The sequence below is a fragment of the Lolium perenne genome, chromosome 3 (assembly GCF_019359855.2).
Source record: "Lolium perenne isolate Kyuss_39 chromosome 3, Kyuss_2.0, whole genome shotgun sequence".
In the NCBI taxonomy this organism is placed as follows: domain Eukaryota; kingdom Viridiplantae; phylum Streptophyta; class Magnoliopsida; order Poales; family Poaceae; genus Lolium; species Lolium perenne.
This window is the reverse complement of record NC_067246.2, coordinates 345,723,581-345,746,945: the sequence shown is the minus strand read 5'-3', so window position 1 is coordinate 345,746,945 and position 23,365 is coordinate 345,723,581. Positions and strand designations below refer to the sequence as shown.

The window sequence follows — 23,365 nt, the reverse complement described above, 5'->3', positions numbered from 1 at the left end:
CGAGATCGGGCCGCTTAGATCCGGCATCTGAGATCTAAAGCTCTACTGCCAAACACCACAAAGAGGCAACACACAAACCTAATATTCACATAAGAAGGTCGGTGCCTTGCCTCGGCCATCTTCGGTTCACATCGCCGCCGCTAACCGGAGAGGACCTCGGTTTGGCCCAAGGTAGCGAGGAGAGAGAGGGAGACCAGAAGCTACCGTGGTCCAAATCCAGCAATGTGACAGCAGGGAGGGAGACAATGTCAACCTTCAAATCTGGCACAAGTCTTCCAAGCAATGGCCCATCGACCATGTCATGCGCCGCAGACAGCAATAGCAATGGGTACCCATTACCCGATGCGATAATTATTATGGATTATGGAACCGGAGGCTGTACATGGTGCAAAACTAATACTACCTCCGCACGTGTATTCTAAGACGAACTTTGACTATAAAAATTGAACAACAAAATCTTCATTATATTATATATAATTAGTATTGTTGGATTCGTATTGAAAACTATTTTTATGATATTAATTTCATACAAATAATCTTTATCTATTTAAAATAATTCTTGGTCAAACAAAAAAGCTCGTAAAATGAGTACGCCTTGTTCCTTGAAACGGAGGTAGTACACAAGGCATGGAAAATAGTACTGGCTTATTTCTATTAATTGATTGATGCATAACAAAGTTCTCAGGTATAACAATATAACATGATTTCCGGTAAAAAATTGTAGGTGCTACAAAACTTTAACCGAAGTAGTGACAAGACAGTAAAGCCCTATAATTAACATCTGTCGTTAAGCTCTCCTAAAACAGCATAACAGTAACAAGAAAAGAAGACGTCATCAGTAAAGCCTCCCTGCTTTAACCAAAGTTGAACTGAAAGCCTCCGGGAAATCCTCCGCCCCCACCGCCGCCGGGGAACCCACCATCGTAGTGGAATGTGTACTGCTGGCCACCGCCTCCCCCGAATGGGTTGAATCCGCCACCACCACCTCCTCCACCCATCTCATCTAGATCCTCTCCTCGGTCATATCTTACACGCTTGTCTTCGTCACTGAGCACCTGCACACGCATGCCATTAACATTAACATAATTTTACAAAAACATCTAAGTCACGGAGCTGATTCAAATTTCCATTGTTTACATATCTTCAAATATGTTTCTTTTTCTGCTAACTCATACCTCGTATGCAGCAGCGATCTCTCGAAACATGTTCTCTGCTTCCTCCCGGTTCTCTTGATTTTTATCCGGATGCCACTGCAATGCCAGTCTTTTGTACGCACGCTTGATGTCTGCAGCTGATGCTGTCTTTGAAATGCCCAGAATTTTGTACCAGTCTTTCCTTTTGCTCAACTTGAGCTGCTTTTCAGCTTTCATATATGCTTCTCGGATTCCCATGTCCTGAGTCAGTGTCAACAAAAAACTCGCTGTTACACACAAACTTTCTATACAAGCCAGAAGCAAAGTTTGCAGGTAAAACTGTTTACTGGACATACAGAGTAAATCAAACACAACAAGATGCAAGTTTCAAAATGAAAACAAAAATGGCATGCTGAAAAATACTAGGAGCAAAATGAGCTTAACATTCATATATTCAGCACAGCACAACAAGGAAAAATTGCATAAAGCTTACCTGTGGTGATTTCTGGGCAGCCTCTTTTAGGTCCTCAACAGCACCTTCCCAATCTTCTGTGAGAAGTTTAGCCTCACCTCTCTGCAACAAGTATGAAGGGTGCCATAAAATAAACAGTTAGTAACAGGTTCACAAAATCTGGCATAGTAAGTTCATTCTGACAACTCCAGTAATAAAAACTTCTGCACTCTAGAGATATTATCTATAAATATGGAACTGCAAGATATTCAATTTTTTCTACGGCAAACAATATCCTCAATGCAACATTTGATATGTGCAAATAGTGGGAAAGGCAAGAAGAGCTAAGATGCATGCTCAATAATAAAAGACTAGTATAAGTGCCAGCAGGTAGTTCCTCTTCCTAGCATTGAAAACACTGCATACTAAGACCATGCACTATGTGAGAAAAAAGCGAACCATATGGGTTTTTGGTTCGATTCAGCACATAGTGGAGCATCACATCATTGAGTCAGAGCAGAGAAGTGGATCAAATTGTAGGTTCGGTTCAAAGCAAACCATCTGTCAGAAACATATGCATAGAGGTCCACATGGCAGTGTGAAGTAGGCTGGCTTCAAGGAGAGAGATGCTGAATAAAATAGGATTGCATGCCCATGCAAAATGCGACTCCAACATATCAGCAAACCCATAGCGATTACTAATTCTGACAACTTTTCGGTTGAATTCGGCGCTACATAGTTTTAAATAGCCGGCTATAGCCTTTCGAGCAAGGTGCGGCTAAAGGCATCCACGTGCTAAAAAGCGGCCCCCGCTATAGCCTGGCTATAGCCTTTTTCACGGGTCGCGGCTATATTCCTATAGCCCGCTATTTAAAACTATGACTGAGACACGCTATATTTGCATTCTGAATTAAATGCATGACTGTGTGTAAACTCAGGACAAGCAATGTTACCTGTGCCAAAGCGTCAACAAGTTCTTCATCTATGCTGAGTGCTTCTGTACAACTGCTGATTGCCTCCTTGCCTCTCCCAAGTTTAACCAGCGTCTTACATAGCCCAAGATAAAGATTTACGTTATACAAAGTATGGTCTGGGTCCATTGCTAGTGCTGCCTTGTAGTCCTCAGCAGCCATGCGTAACTTACTCTTGGCAGCATTATCTTCAGCCTGCAGGCACACCATTTTATTTTATTACGGTGTGAACTCCAAAGTAATCCACAGCGAAGAAATAATCAGACAAAACTCACACTCTTGGTCTTCTTCAGAAGTTTTTTCAATCCAAAGTATGCTTTCTTCAATTCTGTATGTTCAGGGTCTAGACGGAGACCTTTCTGATAGTGCCTAAACAGAAAGCGCTGTTATTGAGTGTAGCAAATATTTAATCTCAACATGTTATCTACTACTGATGTGCCTGTACTGGCACGAGGCACACCTTTTCAAATGAAAAACACCTTACATACTTTACCTGTTGGCAACATCATGATCAGCAAGGTAATAGTATGCTCGACCACGAAGTAAGAGTGCATCCAGGTTATCTTCATCTTCCTTCAGAATAAACCCTGTCTCCGAAATAACACTCGAATAGTCTTTCAGTGCTAACAACGCTTTAGCCTTGAGAAGCTTTGCCTGAAAAAAAAACCACCATTGTCTTGTTACTACAGCTTACCGATACAGGATGGCACAGAGTTTTGGTTGAACACAATTACTAGGTCCCTAAGATGTACCTGTAAGCAACCCGGAGAAAAGACGAGCACGATTTTCTTGACGTACTCCAGGACTTTTGAGAAGTCTCCAGCATCAGACTGGCTATAAGCAGATTCTAATGCATTTTTAGCCTGCAGCAACTGAGACAATTCCTTCTCAACTGAAGCGGTCCCAGGCTTTAGCTCCATGTATTTGTTATAATCACTCTCAGCTTCCTTGTAGCTAGACTTCAGAAAAGCACGTCAGACACGTGAGGACTAAGGAACAGTGATACACTGAAATAGACTAAGCTGATTCTGAGTTTGCAAATGAACAATTCTGAAGTACACCTTCTAGGCATCACATTTGCGTATGACAGTCAATAATAAATAAAGGCCAACGGGCATAAATTACCTGCATCTCTGACGGAGCACCGACGCGCGCTGCCTGTAAGCTTCCGAATGATTCGGATCAACCTCCAAGACAGCATTCAGCAGACCGAGTGCCCCATCGTATTTCCTCAGGCTCATCATCTCTGATGCTCGCTTGAACAACGTAGAGGGATCGTTATCCTGGGCTTCTGAAACAAACAGAAGGAAAAGGGATATCGGTTAACAGCTAGTCTAGCGGGAAGCAAAATGGAATCATCCCATTTTTTTTTTGGTTTAACCCCGTCTCTGTTTTACTTTATCCGGAAGGATCTCTACACAGAGTAGGTACTGCCAGGACAGATGAAGAATCAACACAGTTGGTCATAATTCACATGGCTTGATTGAGATTTAAATGAAGCTTGGTTTATAGTATGTGGAATGTAGTAGGAAAACGGCGGCTGTATCATAGCAGCCGGAAACAGGTAACGGTTGCCCGTCCCTTGATCCTGATTCATCGTCCCAGAAACGGAGTCGGGAACGAGGCTCGGTACGATGCAATTCGGCCCAGAAACGTGTCCCGTCCCTGGACTCTCAGTACTATCGAATTGCAATTACTGCAGGCCTGGTAAACAGCGCACCGCCGCCCATTCTCTTCCCCTCCCCTATGGTTTTCCAGACTCCTCGTTCTTGAGAACTCGTCATTGGCTCATGCTAATCAATTGATCTCTCCGTTGGGGAGGAGACGATTCAGTTTTCCATGGATTTCTCTCACCCTCTATAAGTACTCCCATCCCATGGATTTCTACCCTCACAGAGGAGTTAAATCACAAGCTACAAGCTGCTAGGTAAACACCTCTGATCCGGATTCAGAAAGTGATGGTGGTTCCTACTGATTTCGAGTCTGTTTTCTTCCATGTATTTGACCTTAATCTTTGAAGATCTCTCTCCTCTCTTTTGTATAGGCTGCTGCTATCTGCAACTGGTGATTCAGCCTCGAGATTCAGGAACGCCTACACCTGGTGTCTGGCTATGTGCACAGTATTTTACTGTTTTCGTTTTGGTTTGTGGCGATGACTGAATATCTGCACCGATTTTGCTTGTTCTGAGGTTGAAGTTTGAACTACTTACAGGCTTAATCTCTAGTTTGGTGGTTCATGGCTACCTTACTGTTTTCGTTTTGGCTGTGGCGGTGACTGTATATCTGCACCGATTTTACTTGCTTTGAGGCTTGAACTAGTTACAGGCTTAACCTCTAGTTTGGTGATTCATGGCTACCACTGGATGCAAATTCATCACTGTTTTGTTTTTTGAAGCACAAGTGTTGCGTACATGTTCATATAGTATGCCCATAACCAGTACTAGTACATTGGCTTCTTATTCTTGATCTCTGATTTTGGGGATTTCAGCTCCATAGCTGTACGCACATGTTCACATAGTGTGGGTTCCAATCCCAATCTATGTATAATTTTTATAGCTGCACGAAATGTAATATATCTATGAACCTGTTTATTATTCAGAGATTGCAACAACGTTTGGGTTGAATATCGTTTATTACCAGTTTCCTCCATATGGTTGATCCATGTCCTCTAACACTATGGGCCCGTTCGGGAACCCTCAGCTCCGTGGATTTTTTTTTGATCCGCTCCACTCCCAGCCGTTCCCGCTGTCCGATCGAGGTCATGGAGCAAGGAGCGTTCAGGGCGATCCACTCCGTGAGAGCATGGGCTGCCAGCCCATTCTGGTCGGTTGGGGCCTGTTTGGGAGGTAAAAGTCCTATTCAGCCTCGTGGAGGTCGACTGAAAGGATTTCTTTTTCTTTTTCTGTCCGATATTTTCTGTACAGAAGTGGACATGTCCAGCTCGGGGTCGATCTGCAATCGAGCAAGTGCTCACGGTGGACGTCGGGGCAGGTCCCCTTGGATTTTCGTGGCTTCAGCAGTGAGGTCCTGGCAGCAGCGACAATATCTTGACGGCTGCAGGGGGGAACTTTTGCTAGATTTGGGCAGCGCAGCGATGATTCAGAAGGTAGAGATCATGGAACGGGCAGGGGAGAGAAAGATTCGGTTCCAGGAGGACTCGATTCAGCTGCAGCATATGCGAATCAGCCAGCGACTAGCCGGCTAAGCTTGAAGCAGCTGTGCACGACCTCAGGCTGTATTTTTTTTTTCCTATTTGGCCTACCCCAACTTGTTTGGGAATAAAGGCTTTGTTGTTGTTGTTGTGTTGGCCTCAGGCTGGAGGACGATGGGGAGAGGACATGAGACAATAGAAGCGTACCGGTTCGGTGGCCACTTAGCGTAGCGGTGGCAGTTTTTCGCAATTTCTCTGAAATCCGGCTTTTACCTAAACGAGGAGCGAGGAATGTGCCGCTCCGCGATTTAGTACTAGAGGTCGCTCCGCTCTACTACTTCAGATCCTCGGAGCTGAGGCGTTTGGCACCGCTCCGCACGCTCCGGCTGTGGAGTTGGGAGCCGGAGTGCTACCGAACAGGCCCTATATCGTTTTTGGGGTCATCGTCTCAACTAGTGGAGGTTCATGATCCTCGATCCGTAGTACCGTAGCGGGTTCACCGTACCGACACTGATGGGATCGCGTCCCTGATGTAAAAAAGATCGATCTAGCGATGTGTACTCCTACTGTCCCCTAGTTTTTTTTCATCCTCCGACTCCCGTCCCCCGTTTCAGTCCCTCGTTCCCGCCATACCGGAAACATGGCAGCTATGGGCTGTATTTCCTTGGTTTTTTCTGTCAGTGTTAGTCACCAGTTGACACTGTTATTACCTCACTCATTTTCAAACAAAAGTGGATGGAGCTGAGAGGTTACACGGATTGGTTTTAGAGTTGTACTACTAGAACGCAATGAGGTAGTAGCAGTTTCGCAAGCACACGGCATAATTGCTTATAATCAGAAAAATGACAGCTAACTGAAGAAGAGAAAAGACCATGTGAGGTGAGAGTGCAAGATCCAACGCAGTATAGAATGGGCGGCCGAGTCCCCTTGTAAAACCTACTCAAGTAGCATATGCGATACTAGTAGTATCATCCGATCCTAAGACTAAAAACAGAGTGTATATGAAACAGAAACAGGGGGAGATTCGTGGCGCTAGTTAGCTAGCTCCCCTGCAACGCGAAGAATGGGAATGGATCGCGCAGGCAACCAAGTACCATCATCCTAAGAGCAGAGTGTGAGGGATTGGTCACCTTGCGAGTAGACGATGGGTGAGTAGAGGACGAGCAGCGGCAGCATCAGCCGCCACGGGCGCGCCATCTCCGCCGACCGCGCGCACCTGCCCGCCGGCGTCCTCCGCCTCCTCAGATAGAAGCGGGATGGATCTCCTTGCCACTCCTCAGAGAGACTCAGAGGTCCGTCCCGTTTTGTGCGAGATTTGATTTCGCGTACCAAGGAAGAAGACGATGGAGAGAAGGAGAAAAAACAGCCGGGGACGGAACACGTAGCTAGGCCAATCAGGAGGGGACGCGTGGCAGTTTGCTCTGTTTCGGAAATGGCCCGGCGACGGGAACTGTGATAATACGCCTCCGATGCTTGGTCCGCGTATTCCCACAGCTCGTTCTCCGAAACTGCGTGTAATTTTTTTTTAATGACGTTGCATTGGCTCCATACCCGATAGATTTTTTAAAACACACTACAGCATATGCTCACAAATACATACATATACTCGCTCACAAGGTACATTATCTTTTTGATAAGGAGTATATATTAATATAAAAAAATACCAATTACACATAGTCTCTGCAACGACGCAATACTCTAATGGCATTACGGATACACATAGCCAAAAAGATAAAGAAGAAATACATAAAAGAAAAATCCCACTACGGTATACCAGCCCTAGCAACAACGGTACATCCACCACAAAAACAACACCTAAACTCCAGGCTCTTCAAAAGCGATGCCTCCAAGAAAGTAACAGTGCACAAACACAGTACGCAATGTACATTATCTGGTTGCTTAAAACTTTGTGGTGCATGCAAATCTTATATGCCACATCCTTATTCTCTCGCAATCATTATTTCTTAGAACCATACTTTTCAATAAAAAAATAGTGGTTATGTTGGCGCCCACAAGGCAAATGCATTGTTGATATTGTGAAATCTACCATACTAATCAATAGTTCCAACCTCCATTTTGTCAATACTTAAGCAACAATGCTTATTTATACAACATAAGTGTTCAACTAGGCACCAAGCTTATAAGAATAAGCACATGTGCTCGAGATTTGTTTAAAAACTTTATAAGAACCACTATGAGCACCTTGTTAAGGCATCGTTAACTGATCCCTTGTAACTTAGGCCCCCTTTGGCAGAGTATCTTTTAGAGCAGTATAAGAGCATCTCCAGTCGCATCCCCCAAACGACGTCCGGCAATAGCGCCGAATTTTCGTTTGGGGGACGTCCGGACGAAATTTTCGTTTGGAGGAGGTCTCTTTCCTAGCCACGTCCCCTAAACGCGACCTCCAAACAAAAAGCAAGTGTAAAAATCGTGTCCGGCATCCCCGATGGAGCCTCTATACACAGGGGATGGGCTAGAGACGCCGGACAATATTTGAGGGACGTCCGGAGCGAAACGGCCTTTGGGGCATGCGACTGGGACGATTTTTTGGCCGGCGTCCCCCAAATCCCTTTGGGGGACGCTTTGGGAGACGCGGCTGGAGATACTCTAATTACTCCTCTAAAAATACAGTTCCTAACTGACCTTTTAAACTTAACTTCCTAAAAAATTCCCATACAAATCTATAGCAATCAATAGCATAGTCATATAAAAATCAGTAGCATAGTCATACAATCCATAACTACATAGTGGCGGACCTAGAGATTTTTAGAAGCCTGAGCAAACATGCTTACACTGTTATTTTGTCGGACAAATTGTTATAGAACATCGTGTGGTACAAGGCAGCGCATCGCCGACAAGCCATGGTGGATCCGCCCATGGTCGTCGGAATCGGTTGCATAGTCTCATATTGCATAGATCATAGATCATCAAATAAATCGATTGCACTCTAGCTTCTTTATTTGATCAAACCTAGCCGTCACTGGAACACATAACAGGAATGTGCCACCTATTGCAAAGTGATGCTAGTGATCTAGCTTCTGCAGTGTTTGGCTTTTTAAACGCCCATGAATTTGTTGCCAAAATTCATCGAAGGACTGCTTTCCACTTTTCCCGTACAATGACTCCTCAAAAAGAATTTGATAATTGCATGTGAACTACAAGGCATTGTCGTGGTCCTTGGTCCATTTGACGGGACTACGGATTTCAAATGAATTTGCATAAACACAACGGCATATGTACTCCATTTGTGCGGTTCGAAGTGAAAAAAGGGAAAATAATACTTTTAGGCATTTGTGCCGAACTCCAATGGTGTTTTTTAAGGCTAAACTTCCCCACTGTGTATTTTTCTTTTTTATTAATAAAGCAAAGAAGTCCAAACTTATTACATAAGTTGCTTGAGAGTAGCAACTTTTTTAAAAAAGAAAAGACCAAAACTCCTCCAAAGGAAGAAAAAAGGAAAAAAAGACTATCTAAACTGCTGGACCCAAGAGGATAGTCCCATATAAATTTTCCTTTTCGCCTTATGTATAATGAGGGCCATTTCATCTTTGAACTTCTTGCGTCATCTATAAATGTTTGGGGTAACAGCGATGAAGATGAAGTCATTTCTGGTGGTCCAGATTGCCCATGTGATCAGCATGATAATTTCCTTGAAGAACAGTTTGGCAATGGCAGTCTTAAGGCTCAAAATCGTCTGCTGGAAATATAAGGGGGTGTGGCCGGGATGAGAAAGGAAGGAAGGCTCTGTCGCTAGTTCCAATGCTCCAACAATATCGAGATCTTGCACTCCAACCATCTCGGCCTCCTCCATCTCCTCCTCCGGCTCGAACGCACTAGACTCCGCGGCAACTATAATTTGAAGGTGTGTGGCATCTGTGATGTATCAGCTGGGGGTGTCGGGGCTGCGAGACGGTCGAACAACGATGGAGCAACTCAGAGGAGGTCGCCGGTTGAGGTTCTGGTGGTGACATGGTTGCTCGATTCCGGCAGTGGCAGCCTCCTGCAAACGATTTAGGGTGGGTAGTAGGGTAGGGGTGTCGCTGGAGGCGTCGCCGGCAGCATAGCTAGGTGGAGGGGGAGAAGGGCAAATTGGGTAGGAGAGCCAAAAATATACTTCGTGCTCGACATCGAGTATATTTACTTCTCCACGCGGTTGACTCTTGTATTTTTTTACTTCTCTAAAAGGCTATATGCGGTTTAGAGGAGTAAAACCATAATTTTACTCTAACCAGCTATAGGGGAGCAGTTTTAAACAGTAGGCTCAGAGGAGCCTGACTTTAAATTAACAAAGTCATCAACCGGCCAGGGATTACATAAGGCCACCCACCCACAACGACACCACACACCACAACGACCGAACGATACAAGGGATCACCCTGAACATGTTACTACTCAACACTACATGCAAGCACCGAAGGAACTTGCAAGGTGAAGACTACCATGCTCCGGTACCAATACATCCAGAACGGAAGGCACGACAGGTAGCACCCTGTCCGCCGGCCACCAATGTCCAGCACCAGCGAGGCCGAGGCGGAGAGGAGGACGAGGGAAGGAGGCTGCCGACCAGCCAGCGGTGGAGGCCATGCCCCCCACACACGGTAGCCAGCCTCCGTGCCACCGCGCCAGGGGAGCCCGCGCGCAGATCCCCGCCGCCCCCTTCATCGGCTCTGCGGGGCTTCGCTGAAAGCAACCTCAGGGGATGGCGATGGGAGGGAGGGGAGGTGGGGGAGAGGCGGCGGCGACGAGGGTTAGGGTTCACTCCCCCCGTCGCCTAGAGGAGATGACGCGAGGGGGTACAGCCGCAAATTTCTTAGGTTCTTCATAGGGGAGGAGTTAGAAATGCTCTTAGAAGTCTTGAGTCACCTTCTTGATAATATGGACGTTTTTTTCTGACAACCTCAACATAATGGATATTTACCATTGACCAATAAGAATTGAATACATGACACGCACAAATAATCATGGCGGGAGGAAATAAAAACGGACTCCTTTAATTAACTACTTGTGCTACAATATGTATTTTCATGTCGAGAAGACTGATTATCTAGCGCAAACTAAGACAAAAAAAAATACTTTGTACCAATTATTTCTCCATACAAAAACTACAACAAAATCTGTCTTTCCTTTACTTGAGGGTTGAGGCAACTGATCGAACCACCAGAATTCTCTAGTCAATAGATCTGTTCTCTGTGGCCACGCCACCACCTCGACCTGAAACTAAGTAGTACGTGCATTCGTCAGTAAGTGCAACATTCGCCAGTATAAGTAATCAATCAATGGCAGCATGCTAGGCCAATGGTGAACAATTAACGACTAGTTCAGCAAGACTCACCAGAAGTAATCCCAGCGTGGATGGATCTTGGACATCCTGCCGCCGCCGTAGGCGTACTCCGCCCTTCTCGCGTTCCGGAACGCGCAGCACCCGCCGGAGCAGACGGCGATGAGGACGAGCAGCAGCGCGGCGTTCAGTATCGTGAGGTTGTGGCAGTGGCGGCGGAGCTGCTCCATCACGCCGGCCCTGCACGACTCGCACCCGTAGCAGAGCACCGCCGGGTCGTTCCTCCACGCGTAGCAGTCCTCGTCCTGCACCGCGGTCACCGCCAGCTCGCCGTCGCCGTAGACGCAGGAGGTGGGCGGCTTGCAGCAACCGGACTGCACCGGCGTGAGGTCGCGCCGCATGTAGTCCTCCGGCGTCCAGCCGGCCACCTCGCGGCACGCCCTGGAGCTGGCCACGCACGCCAGCGCGGGGCGCCAGTACTTCTCGTCGGCCACGTGCCGCCGGAGCCAGGCCGAGTAGTCCCGCGTGTGGTACTCGCGGTAGGGTCTTCCCGGCACCTGCGTCCCGCCGCCGCCCGCCGTGACGGCGAGCCCGAACGCGGTGGCGCCGAGGAGGGCGAGGACGAGGAGGAGCAGGGCGGCGAGGTAGAGCCAGAGCGCCCAGGAGACGTGGTAGCGCGCGCCGATGAAGCCCGGCAGGGAGACGAGGAATGCCACGAAGCCGACGGCGAGGAGCGGGCCCTGGAGCGCGGACTGGCACGTGGTGGCCGGCGTGGTGGAGGCGGCGTGGGCGAGCCAGAGGCCCGCGCCGATGATGGGGATGGACGCCAGCAGCGTGAGCAGGTTCAGGTAGCCCAGCACCGTGTTGCTCAGGTGGTACGGCAGCTCCCGATGGTTCATCATGCTTGCTTGCTTGATCTTCTCCTTCTCCCTGCTAGCTAGCGAGCGAGCTGCTCTTCAAATGCAAATGCAATGCACGATCTGCTCCTGATGCCTTGTTCAAAAAAAAAAGATCTGCTCCTGATGCTTTGCTTAGCCAAGGTATGCGCGCGCGTGCTGAACACTCTCTATCTACCCCTGTAGCTGTGACTGTGAGCCTGCTTAGCGAGAGCTAGGTAGTTGCTGGGAGCTTCCTTTTCTTTTGGATTTTGCTGGGATCGACTCTTGACTGCTTTTTTCATTCCTAGCTTGTGTGGATCCGTGTGTGCATATGATCTGGAAAATCCAGCCTTTTGCTTTGCTCGGACTTTCACTTTTATTTTCTGAGTTTGTATATTGATGTCCGTGTATCCTGCTCTGCCAGCCTTTCTACTTTTCTCATGCGTAGTAATTATTAAGAAAAAAAAGCTAAATAATGCAAAGTAACCTGTGCACCTTTGAAATTTGGTAAACTGTCCAAAGCACACCGGGCGAAGCAGAGTCTAGGTAGAACATTATGGAGTTTTCTGAAAACCTGCAATGCAGGCTTCATTGTAACTTGTAAGTATTCAACCAGAAGATGTAGATTATGGAGCCTTGCTTACTTACTTACTTACTTAGGTGTTTTGTATATATGCTTAGTGATTAAGGTAATGCGTGGAGAGCTGGATCTCTGATCTGAGTTCAGAGAATGGGGGCCGGCAAAAGCAAGCATGCGTGCAACTACATTTTAGTTTGAAATGGATCAAATTGTGTGTGGGTAAAGGAGATCGATTTGGTCCATGCCATACCTTGCTTTTATGCTTTTATTATAGGTTGCTCGCTTTGGTGCAGCAGAACAAAGTGCTAACTGCGTATGTGGCCTCCCCGTAAGTCCTTGTTGATGCGTTCAAATCTCACCTTTTACACGTCTGACTGACATGTATCTTTTGTTGTTGTTGTTGTTGGTAAGATCGACCCGGCTTACGTGCGTAGATCAAATCCAAATGCTTTTGGTTGACAAAGACTTGGCACCTTGATGATTAGAACAAGCTTCCATTCCATGCCAATCTTTCTTTTCATCGTGACCGATGATGCACTCACCGACGATCCTAGTCATTCAGTTTCCTGTAAACTTTTCCTCCATTCCAACGATATTCAGGTATCTACTTCGTCAACATATCCAGATCAATTAACACGGTAAGTACACACGAGTATGCAAGAGAAAATGAATGGGCTAATCGATTCATTAAGCTAGAGTTGGAGTGTTAGACGCTCGATCGATCCTAATCAATTAATTACGCTAGATAACTAGGCTTCTTCCAAGTTTGCTTCATCATTGGGTTGGGTTGGGGGCAATGGCAGCGGTTGGGCGGCTGTGGCGGCGGCCTCGGCGAGGAACGATAGGGCGACGGCGGCGTCGCTCATGCACGGCCTGGCCGTGGCCTGGTCTTGCAGGCACATGGCGGCGACGGCGACGGCCTGGTTGAGGTCCCTCTCCGGGAACTCTCCTCTGAGGAGAGGATCGGCCAGCTCCTTATACCTCTTGCTGTCCTTGAACATGGGCGTGGCCCACGTCACCAGCACCTGCTCGGCCGCCGGCCTGGCCGAGTCCACCGCGCGCCGCCCCGTGATGAGCTCCAGGAGGAGGACCCCGAAGCTGTAGACGTCGGACTTGACGCTGAGCTGGCCCGTCCGGATGTACTCGGGCGCGCAGTAGCCGTAGGTGCCCATGACGCGCGGCGACCGCTCGGCGGCGCCGGCGGCAGGGCCGAGCTTGGCGAGGCCGAAATCGGAGAGCTTGGGGCAGAATGCGTCGTCGAGGAGCACGTTAGAGGACTTGAGGTCCCGGTAGATCACCGCCGGGTTGGCCGTCTCGTGGAGGTACTCCAGCCCGCGCGCGGCGCCCAGCGCCACCCGCATCCGCGTCTCCCAGCCCAGCACCGGCTGCGGCTTGCCGGGGTCCCGGGTGGTGCCGTTGTTGTTGTCCAGCAGCAGGAGGTGGTCGGCGAGGGAGCCCAGCGCCATGTACTCGTAGACGAGCAGCCGCTGCTCGCCGTCGGCGCAGTAGCCGACGAGGCTCACCAGGTTGTCGTGGTGGAGGAGGCTGAGCATGAGCACCTCGACGACGAACTCCCGGTTGCCCTGCACGCCGTTGAGGTCCAGCTGCTTCACGGCAACCACCAGGCCGTCCTCGAGCCGGCCACGGTAGACGCGGCCGAAGCCACCCTCGCCGAGGAGGCAGTCGGCGCGGAAGTTGTCGGTGGCGGCAGCGAGCTGGTCGTACGTGAAGGCGCGGGCACTGCAGCTCGTGATGTTGCTAGGCCGTGCTTGATGCTGAAGCGCAGGATTGTTGCGCGTCGAGGAGGAGCGCAGGCTGCCGCGTCTAGAGCCGAGCCTCTTGGACGCCGACGGCTGCAATGGCAATGGCGCTGCCTCCTTCCCGTCGCCGTCCTCGTCGTCCACTGCCGACGCTGGCCTGAAGCATGCAAAGCAGCTCATCTCCGGCCGGGCATCCGGTCGATCACCTAGAATAGGCCTTCAGTTTGGTGCCTTGTGCCTTTCCAGAAACAACAATCTATCTGCCTACTTGCATGCTTAATTTTGGATGGACACCTGTGGAGCAGTTTGCTCGCTACAACTTACGACTAAAATTAGATGGGAGACACATGTTATCTAAATCTTGGTGTGCATGTTGCACTCCACATATACAACACGAGACTACTCTCCTGAACCAAACACAAATTAATTACAAAAGGCATACAACAATTAATGCACCCAACAGAGGACTAGAATGTGTTTGCATAAACATTACTGGATTATGTAGCCAGGTTATCGAAATTCCCGCGTATGTGTTCATCAAATGTTATCATGAAAGAATAAATACTTACTCAAAAGAGGTCTAGAATATGTTGCATAAAAATTACTATATTGCCAGGTCATGGAAATCCCACTTTATGTGTTGTAGTAATTTAACCATCGTGAAAAAAAAATTCACCACTATCTGTAAATACTAGGGTAGGGGCCACTAAATTACCAAGTGAACCCCTAATTACACTTGATGACACACATGTATCTGCCTTCCATTGGGCATAAGTTAACCCACCAGCTCGTATACCCAGTAAAATTCAGTTCGAATGTACATTATGCTGCCACAAAATTCCGCCAAGCCTTCAGTTCCTGTTAGAGTATGTCTGCAAGAATCAAACGGAGAGAAATACATCAGTAATCTGCAATAATTTTCGAAAATAAGATATGCAAATTTACATTGTTATAAGAGATCCATGCTCACCATCAGATGTCTTCTATGTGTATCCACATTGTCCACCACTTGAAACTTCTGTAGTTTGTTTGTACAGCAGGTTAAACTAAGAAAATATTCATGTTGGTTGGTTTCCTCTTTACATTGGCCAGAAGTACATGTCAGCTATCCAAAGTAACAGGCATAACTACTCAGAATCAGTGGGAATTGATAACCGCAGTCGAGGCCTAACAGACCGGGGCTGCCGTGGATGACAAAATATACTTGCAGCCCTTGGATCATCATCATTCAAGCTGAGAAACGAACTTGCTGCTAAAAAAGAAGGAAAAGAAGAAAAAAAAAGATGGTCAATACCAAAAGAACTAATCACTCGCGCATAGCGTAATCAGTTTGTTGGCAAAGTTTTCGTTAAGGGAAGTTTGTTGGCGAATCTAATCAACCAGGAAAATGGATGAGCAGAAACAATTTCCAGAATAATCAAAGTTACAAAAAGGACAAAACTGAACTCATAAGACAGAGACGTACCAGCATCACTCGATGGTTCCACGCTTCTCTCCTTCACTGGAATCTGCGGTTGTGGGTTCACCGTAACTGCTGGCTCAGACTGTTCAGTACCACCTCCACCTGCTGCAAGTGTAAGAGATATCCAATCATCAGGCTGGACCCCATTTGACATGTTATCGCGCTCATTCCGTACTTCCTGAAGGGGAACACTAGATGGTTGACTAGGAAGAAAAATCCGCAAAGAAGAATCATCATCCTCAAAAGGCAAAAGGTTATCAACAAAGCTTATGGTGCGGGCACGATAAGTAGAAAGATCTTGAACCATAGAAGTATCACTAGAGCCAGCATTGCAGTCAAGGGTATAAGCATTTGGTGCTGCATCAGATGAATTACGTGAATCAACTAAAGTATCAGCTCCAAATAAATGGAATCCTTGCTCCGGTTGGGACCAGGAATTTATGTCAAAAATATCACTGTTGTGGTTGAACAAACCAAGGCCACTACCCCCAACAGCACCACCCTCCTGGTAATTTTCAGCAACTCCTAGTGTAAAACCCAAACCACCGCCATCGTTATAGGCAGCTGGTGGAGACGCAGTCGCAACATTTTCCTCATCGGAGTCACTAAGAACAATAACATCTGCATCCATAAGCTGTTCCTGTGGTCTCACATCATCTCTGTACAACGGACCAAACTTGTCAGGAAAACCATCTAAATCATGTCCATTAATTGAAGATAGACCAAAGTGTGTGCTGCACTCGCTCACACTTTGGTATTCCCCATCCCTGCAAATCCCAGTATGGCTACTGCTCATAGGGATCGAGGGCTTTATGTCATCACCTTTACTAATTTCCCACAAACCATTAAGATCAAGATATCCCTTGCTGCCAATTTTTGAACTTTCAGACCCATCATAACTAGCACCTTTCTTAAACTGGTTTGCATCCCCAGCAACAGGTTTAGTATCTTGTTTCAGGTTGCAAAGGGAACCGTCAGGCAGGTGCCACTGGGACAATTTTGTATCTTCAACAACACCCTTTACACGCCAAGAGCCATCAGGCTTCACATCTATATCAGTAACATCCTCACTACAATTCTGAACCTGCATCAAAGTAACACTAAGAAAAATAGAAAAGTGCTGACAATACACAGAAATGAATAGAACTATTTAAACCTACCAGTGAAGTGATCCGATTGAAATACCGATCAATGATCATGCTCTCAATAGAATAATTCTTTAGACATGTTGGACATTGCCACTGCATAAAATCAATTAAGTCCATCAAAATAGGGCCACATTAAAAGAATAAGTTGAACATGTTCATTTAAACCCACAAGCAAAAATTGGCAAATAGATGATAGTCTAGCCTCTAGCACATGAATAAGGCATGAATGAAAATGGCCGCATCAAACCCTATTTAATTAACGCTCTTACAATTTACTTGGAGCCTTATTTATTACTCTTCCATGCCAAGATTTTCTTCTCGAACAGGGATTTTAGCAGACACAAAACAGGGAAGAGTATCCGATGTCCACCATGTGGGGATCCCAGTTTTTCATACATATGGAAGAACAAAATCTTACCTTCCGTGACCGTTGATTCAGTTCCACAAAAGTTTGCAGATCGAAAGAGCCCATGTGGACACAAGGCTTGAACCTTCCTGCTGTCCTTATCCGGGATCCACTATTCTGCAACATGTGGAAGCTTGCATATCAGAATTTTGTGAAGCACTGGAAAAACTTAGTTTGTACATAAGGACACATGGCAGCCAAATACAGCTATATGACCACTCAGTTGGGACCGATTCTCTAATTCTTAACAAAAGGAATACAGCTTGAATTTGGATTTTTGAAAAATGTAAAATAAAAAAGGCACCTCATACATAGGAAATGAAAATATGTATACGAAGGCTCACAGGACAACGCAGGCTGACTGGAAAGAAATCAGCGACCACTTCCAAATCGCTGTCGCTATCAGCATCATCTGTAGTATTTCCACCTCTGAGACAGCGGCAAACACGAGCGAGAGCCTCTTCAAAAGATTCGCCATCAGCTTCCTTCGGCACCAAGTTTAGAACCTGAAAAGGTAATGTTGCAGTCATGCATACAGTGTTTATTTTCCCACAAACAATACTTTAGTAGTATTTAAAACAGGCATTCAAAATTGACGTGGGTGTGCTATTGCAATTCTAAGAAACACAATAACTGATAGTAAGAGTACATAAAAGGAAGTAAAAAATTGGCCACCGAGCTTACAAAAATTATCTGATTTATTTATTTGATCTAGCAACTTTTAGGGCAATATTAAAGTTTCAGTTATTGTGAGCACAACCATCCACTGAGAAATTGTTCTTTTGTGGATTGGAACCCAATCCAAACAGAAATAACAATTCAAACATCAGCAAGCCAGAATTCACTTCAACAGCTAAGGAATGTAACAGGCAAAAACCTGCTCAACTGTCCTCTTCCTGGCGATTCTGATCCCAATACAAAATGGCCGAGCATCAACACATGTTAGAAGTATTTTGTTCTGTCCTTCTTGGCAAAAGGTTGTTATCTGCAAAACAGTGCAGAAACATAGATGTCCTGAACACGGGAATATGTGAAATGAGATGGAGGGATAAAAGCTGAAAGCTAGTTGTGGTACATATGAGAAGAAAACTCATGGCATTGTTCAGGCTTATTTTGTTTACAAGGAATAAATTATAAGAAAATTGAATTGCCAAGTAAGGCAACTGATAACTACTATATGACTTAAGGCAAATGAAACCCTTTTCAATGAAATGAAACGCAAGGGTCTTTTTGCCGTTTTCTCGAAAAAAACATGCAGCTCTGTCGATTAAGATACACTAGCAATGCAATAAGAGTGAACTCACCACTGGACCATCATCCCGTCCATTAATCCCTAGTAACTGAGAGTTAGGTCTGAGAACTACTCGTACAGGTATACCTGAAGAAACACATGAAACCAATACATCTTTCATGCCTCGCTCATTGAAAGAATTTATCAAAAATCAATGCATACTAAAATCAAGAAAAGCTCACTGTAATCTCTGTATAAAGTATATAAATGAAAAGAAACTAACTGAGTTTTGATAAACTCGCTACTTAATACAATGTAACTAAAGAGGAGCTTTCTAAAGGTACCGTGCAACAAACTCCACTTACATTATACAAAAATAGCTCAAACATTGGGCACACAAAATAGGACCTCCTAGATCATAAGATCAATCATGTTTGAGATCTGAACTGTACTACTCCCTCCGGTCCGAAATAAGTGACGGAACCATTAGTACAATATCATTTTAAAATCTTTGCAGTAGTTTAAAACTGACGAAAACCCCCTCAGATCTGAATCACCCGCTCAGTCGCCGATCCTGCCTCTCGATTCCGGCCCATCCAGGTCATCGGAGTAGGAGCTCCAGGTCGTCGGAGGAGGAGCTCCAGGCCATCCAGCTCGTCCAGCAGGTCCAAGTATGGAACCGTCCCCGTCGAAAGGAGAGGGCTCTGCTGCGTTGACCAACTGCTGCGATACAGACCAAGGCTGTCCACGCGCGGGAGATGCACGATGGGGCGCGCGCGGACGTTCGGACGAGGACGTCGACGACGCACTCGAGCGGGGGGCTGGGGGTCATTGGAGGCGGAGCTTGGAGCGACAGGGATGCACACATCGCGGAGTAGAGGAAGGGACAAGGACGAGCAGCATGGCCGTCGCGTGCGTGCACACGATGGGGCCGAAAGGAACTGGTGCGGGCGCGGCGAGAAGAGGCAGAGCTCGGCGCGGACGAGGTCGTGGAGGGGACTTGCAGGCGGGGCGGCGCGCGGCCGGCGCCAGCGAGGCGAGCGGGGCGAACGGCGGAGTGAGCGATGGGGACAGTTTCATCGGGTTGGGAAGAGACGAGGAGAGTGATGGGGCCATGATCGAGTATTGACAGAAACTAGAGGACTGATTTCCAAAATGACCACCTCCCAAAATGAACAGGTCCGGTTAAATTCCACTAAGGTTAAAAAAAGGACTCTTTTTTTTGGATCGGAGGGAGTAATAAAGCTGAAAGAAGATCAATCATGTCCGAGATCTGAACTGTACTAATAAAGCTGAAAGGAAAAAGCTATACCATTCACTTGTAATTCTGCATGCTGAGGCCAGTGCATCCTGAACTGAACCTTGTCATTTAGAAGCATACACCAAACCTGCAAATAAGCATGCTCTTGTCAGGACAAAAAAATACTAGTGAACTGTCTTTGGAAACCACCCAACTAAGATGTCTAACCCTATACAAAGAATATAATGCTCCAGTAGCCTAGGCCTACATAGAGATTCGGAGAAGCTTATCCTTGTGCAAAGATATCCAAACAATGCATTTATTCATAACATAGAGAAAGCACTAGGTAAGAGGTTAAAGATCGCAAAATCTGCAATCTGGTACACTTGAAGGAGTGACAATATGAGAAGCCATCAGGAATGGATCAGTAAATTCATGATAATGTAAAGTAGCATTACTCTAAAAAGTTCCATATGTCACTATTAAAGTTTATTTGTCGTTGTGGACAGATAATGTAAAGGATGAAATAGTCAGTCTGGACAGAAGAGAGAAGCAAACCTGAATATCATATTCAGCTCTCTGAACAATTTCCCACTCAGCTCGAGAAAGTAGAAATGTTTTATCAACACTCTGAGAAACATTCGTTCTGGAAAGTGTTGAGCATTCTGTAAGGACAGTGTTGTGGACAAGATGTAGTACATAATAGTGTGATAGGCAAGTATTAAAAAAAGCTTTTCCTAGAATATGACTAGAAGTGATCAGTATTGATAGTGTGACCTAGTAACACTTCAAACATGACACCCAATATAATGATCAATTGCTTGATAGGAAACATATACTTTTACCATATGTCCTGCTCTGTGGTAACAAGTATAGCATAAGAAACATATGTCATGCTTCAAATGTTGAGTATTGAAAGCTGGGGTGTGTTTGCTAAAATTCAAAGAAGATAAGAGACCTTGGCTTAAATAGTTACACATGCAGTCCAACCAAGTTCTGCTCTCACTCTAGTCAGCTACAGGTCTATACCCCATGGTGAAAAAACTTATTCAGATCATGATTATACTATATACTGCAAATGTCTATGTTCTTCCGCAGAACCTGTACTCAATGTCAAATGTAACGTGTCCAACTGAAGACCTTAAAAAAAGATTAGTTGTTTACATGGCAAACTGACAGAACATAAACTAGTGTTATGTATCTTTAAAACCATCTAAATTTTGTGTTCAAACTTTTGAGGGTGTTTCACTGAATACTAGTCCATGTTTTATATCCGTAGCAGCGCAAGTGTATTTAGCTAGCTTATAAAAAGAACAACACGAGTGTCAATCAGATGTTCTGCAGTTTGATGTGGCCATGGACTGTTTTCTCATGCCTTTGATGAATACAGATTGTTACAGAAGGACTGTTTGGTGCTATCTTTACCACTTAGGTACTATATAATTTTTGCAGCCTTGTTTCGCTTTTATAGTTGCAAGTTGTAATACAATGTAGTATTGAATAACATTAAAAGAGAAAGTGTGCAGGTTAGAGATTATAGTAGGCCAGTAGCGATTGCCAGAGTATCAAAAAATATGGTGTCTATAATGTGAAACTGACCCATCATTTGCAACATTCGAGAACATCAATCTCATAGGTGGCAATGGATTTCCAGTAGTGACCCAATATCTGCATGTTCAAAAGAATCACCGCAGTAAATGGGCAGCAAATACTTCAATCAATGAAAGCACGCAGAATAAAACGATGTTCTATAAAATTAATAAGAAACTAGAAAGCACCCTTATTTAGCTTAAATCTTGTTTTCTAAAAGATATTATCATGATATACTAGAACCAACATACAGCTCACTTCCTGCCTACTGGAAACACTAGAAAATATAAATTAACCGATTATTCATACAGTCGATGTCATTGTTTCAAACTGCCGTTGGGAGAATCGAGATGCATATAGCAGCCAATTCATCAAGAATCTGTAGGGTGGAAGGAGACAAAATACAGAAAGAAACAGCAAACCAGGTGGACTTTAAGAGGGCATACGTACGGGTCTGCTCGTTTTAGCCGACATAATTGGCAATAGAAATGGGCAGGAACTTCAGGTCTCCCTGTAGGCTTCTCTGGGATTTGTACACAGTCCACATGCTGCTGCCCTTGGCAATCTTCACACTGGAAGAGAAAATAAACGATGAAAAGATCATTGGTCCATATAACTAGAAGCGTTTCTTTCTTGGGGGGGCAGAACAAGAAAAGCTAGAGAAGGCGAGACGAGCATACCTTGACCAGATTCCCCAGAAGAAACGTTTGACCACAGACGCAGCGAGAGTTATTAGCGCCCAGGTGGCAAGGCTGCTCTTGTTCTTTTTGGTGTTTCAGAAAACTGAAATCTGGGGCAACCTGTCTCTGGGGGAACAGGTCAGGAGGACCGTGAACTTGCATCTTCCTGCCATGGCACAGGTTCTATTATGGCAACTCCAATTACCAATAGCATGATGATAAACAGGACACACGGCTGGACATCCAGCAAGAAAGCTAACCTGTATATATCATCGACTACTCCTGCCACCGTCTCCTTGCTCGGAACATTTTTCTTGCCCCGCCCAAAATGCCACTGGCCTGATGCATAGCAAAGCAAGTTAGCAGCGGTACCCGGTAGGTTGCCAATGTTTTAATTTTACAGAGCTGCATTGCACGAATTGATCGCGAAGAGGGGTGAGAGGAGGAGACCTTGGTCGTCGGAGACTAGCGTGAGGATCCTATCGACGAGGTCCTGCAACAGGTGAGAACTGGGGATGGATCAGAAACTTCTAGAGTTAGTTAGTAAATAAATAGGAACTCCTGGAGCAGCAGGACAAGGGTATTGAGAGCTAAGTTTGGTCAATAGCAATGCAATTTACAAGATTTTGGTGACAGTGCAGAGTAAGATTGATGAAGTATATAGGTAAAACAACTGTCTTTGAGGGGATAGTAAGGATAGGAGGCTGGAGGTGGCGTGTGGCGGTGACCTGCTTCTTTCCGTGCTTGGGCAGGGCGAGGTGGATCAGCACGTCTTTGAGCTCCTTGATCCTGAAGTAGGCTAGCTTATCCTGAACAAGGAGCAAGATGATTAGACCGGCTGCAGGTGGATTGGCGTGTGGATTAGGAGCGGACGGAGACGGACCTTGCAGGTGGAAGCGAGGTCCCCCATGGCGACGGCGGCGAGGAGAGGCGCGGCGATTCGGAGGGCATAGGCGGGGCGACGAGCCTCCGGCGGTCGGCAGCGGGCGGCGGCGGCGGGCGTGGGTGAGACGCGGACGGAAGTTTCAATTAAATTACTCCGGTTGGCTCGTGTGAAGGAGGAAGGCGGGCGCCGGGAAAGACGGGCGGGCGGACGCGTCGGCTGCAAATCAAATCCGATTGATTTCCTGTACAAATCCGCGTCATCCTTATTTACGGCGGTTAATCACATCAGTTACAGGTAGGCACTGTACATACCATGATCATCTGTCAGGCCATCTCCAGCGCGGCGACCCATCCTGCGCCCGCGTGGTCGAATGGGTCCAGCCAGACAAAAATGCGGCCCAACGCCGGGGACGCACCGCAAAATCGGACGGCCGCAGTGTCCGGAACGATGCAAACCCGGCCCAAATCTGGACCGGGTTTGCGTGGCCGGGCGGCGTCCTCGCGTGTCCGCCTGGTCCGCG

At 46.4% G+C, this 23,365-nt stretch overlaps 3 protein-coding genes across 6 annotated transcripts; all 3 read right to left on the bottom strand.

The window, feature by feature from the left end:
• Positions 1 to 628: 628 nt before the first annotated feature.
• On the bottom strand, positions 629 to 6,981 carry LOC127346112 (dnaJ protein P58IPK homolog B). The gene is made up of 9 exons (XM_051372639.2): positions 6,837 to 6,981; positions 3,681 to 3,846; positions 3,308 to 3,509; positions 3,049 to 3,209; positions 2,831 to 2,924; positions 2,538 to 2,750; positions 1,627 to 1,707; positions 1,176 to 1,394; positions 629 to 1,055 (listed from the first exon to the last, which is right to left on the bottom strand). The coding sequence occupies exons 1-9, from the start codon at positions 6,901 to 6,903 to the stop codon at positions 855 to 857; spliced, it is 1,404 nt and encodes a 467-aa protein (XP_051228599.1). The 5' UTR covers positions 6,904 to 6,981; the 3' UTR covers positions 629 to 854.
• A 3,772-nt stretch (positions 6,982 to 10,753) lies between these two features.
• LOC127346110 (tetraspanin-6-like) lies at positions 10,754 to 11,962 on the bottom strand. Of its 2 annotated transcripts, none has more exons than XM_051372637.2 (2): positions 11,039 to 11,962; positions 10,754 to 10,923 (listed from the first exon to the last, which is right to left on the bottom strand). In XM_051372637.2, exons 1-2 carry the CDS (start codon positions 11,884 to 11,886, stop codon positions 10,878 to 10,880), a joined length of 894 nt encoding a protein of 297 aa, XP_051228597.1. In that variant the 5' UTR covers positions 11,887 to 11,962; the 3' UTR covers positions 10,754 to 10,877. The 2 variants fall into 2 exon arrangements, with proteins under 2 accessions (XP_051228597.1, XP_051228598.1); XM_051372638.2 differs by having other exon boundaries at positions 10,754 to 10,917.
• A 958-nt stretch (positions 11,963 to 12,920) lies between these two features.
• Positions 12,921 to 23,017, bottom strand: LOC127346109 (E3 SUMO-protein ligase SIZ1). Of its 3 annotated transcripts, none has more exons than XM_051372634.2 (17): positions 22,843 to 23,017; positions 22,688 to 22,768; positions 22,410 to 22,452; positions 22,220 to 22,298; positions 21,960 to 22,125; positions 21,730 to 21,851; positions 21,289 to 21,357; positions 20,248 to 20,335; positions 19,762 to 19,837; positions 18,523 to 18,596; positions 18,096 to 18,203; positions 17,563 to 17,724; positions 17,231 to 17,335; positions 16,825 to 16,905; positions 15,668 to 16,748; positions 15,173 to 15,454; positions 14,791 to 15,074 (listed from the first exon to the last, which is right to left on the bottom strand). In XM_051372634.2, exons 1-16 carry the CDS (start codon positions 22,867 to 22,869, stop codon positions 15,330 to 15,332), a joined length of 2,487 nt encoding a protein of 828 aa, XP_051228594.1. In that variant the 5' UTR covers positions 22,870 to 23,017; the 3' UTR covers positions 14,791 to 15,074; positions 15,173 to 15,329. The 3 variants fall into 3 exon arrangements, with proteins under 3 accessions (XP_051228596.1, XP_051228594.1, XP_051228595.1); XM_051372635.2 differs by having other exon boundaries at positions 15,173 to 15,451; XM_051372636.2 differs by lacking the exons at positions 15,668 to 16,748; positions 16,825 to 16,905; positions 17,231 to 17,335; ... (10 more) ...; positions 22,688 to 22,768; positions 22,843 to 23,017 and having other exon boundaries at positions 12,921 to 15,074; positions 15,173 to 15,329.
• Between the last annotated feature and the right edge of the window lie 348 nt (positions 23,018 to 23,365).

Coding starts and splice junctions, on each gene's coding strand:
- LOC127346109 (XM_051372634.2), bottom strand. CDS start 22,869: ATGGGGGACCTCGCTTCCACCTGCAAG. Junction 18,204..18,522: donor GACGGGATGATGGTCCAGTG/GTGAGTTCACTC, acceptor ACTGTTTTGCAG/ATAACAACCTTTTGCCAAGA. Junction 15,455..15,667: donor GGAACCATCGAGTGATGCTG/GTACGTCTCTGT, acceptor CTTCTTTTTTAG/CAGCAAGTTCGTTTCTCAGC.
- LOC127346110 (XM_051372637.2), bottom strand. CDS start 11,886: ATGATGAACCATCGGGAGCTGCCGTACCACCTGAGCAACACGGTGCTG. Junction 10,924..11,038: donor CCACGCTGGGATTACTTCTG/GTGAGTCTTGCT, acceptor CGTACTACTTAG/TTTCAGGTCGAGGTGGTGGC.
- LOC127346112 (XM_051372639.2), bottom strand. CDS start 6,903: ATGGCGCGCCCGTGGCGGCTGATGCTGCCGCTGCTCGTCCTCTACTCA. Junction 3,510..3,680: donor GTGCTCCGTCAGAGATGCAG/GTAATTTATGCC, acceptor TCTGAAGTCTAG/CTACAAGGAAGCTGAGAGTG. Junction 2,751..2,830: donor TTCTGAAGAAGACCAAGAGT/GTGAGTTTTGTC, acceptor GTGTGCCTGCAG/GCTGAAGATAATGCTGCCAA.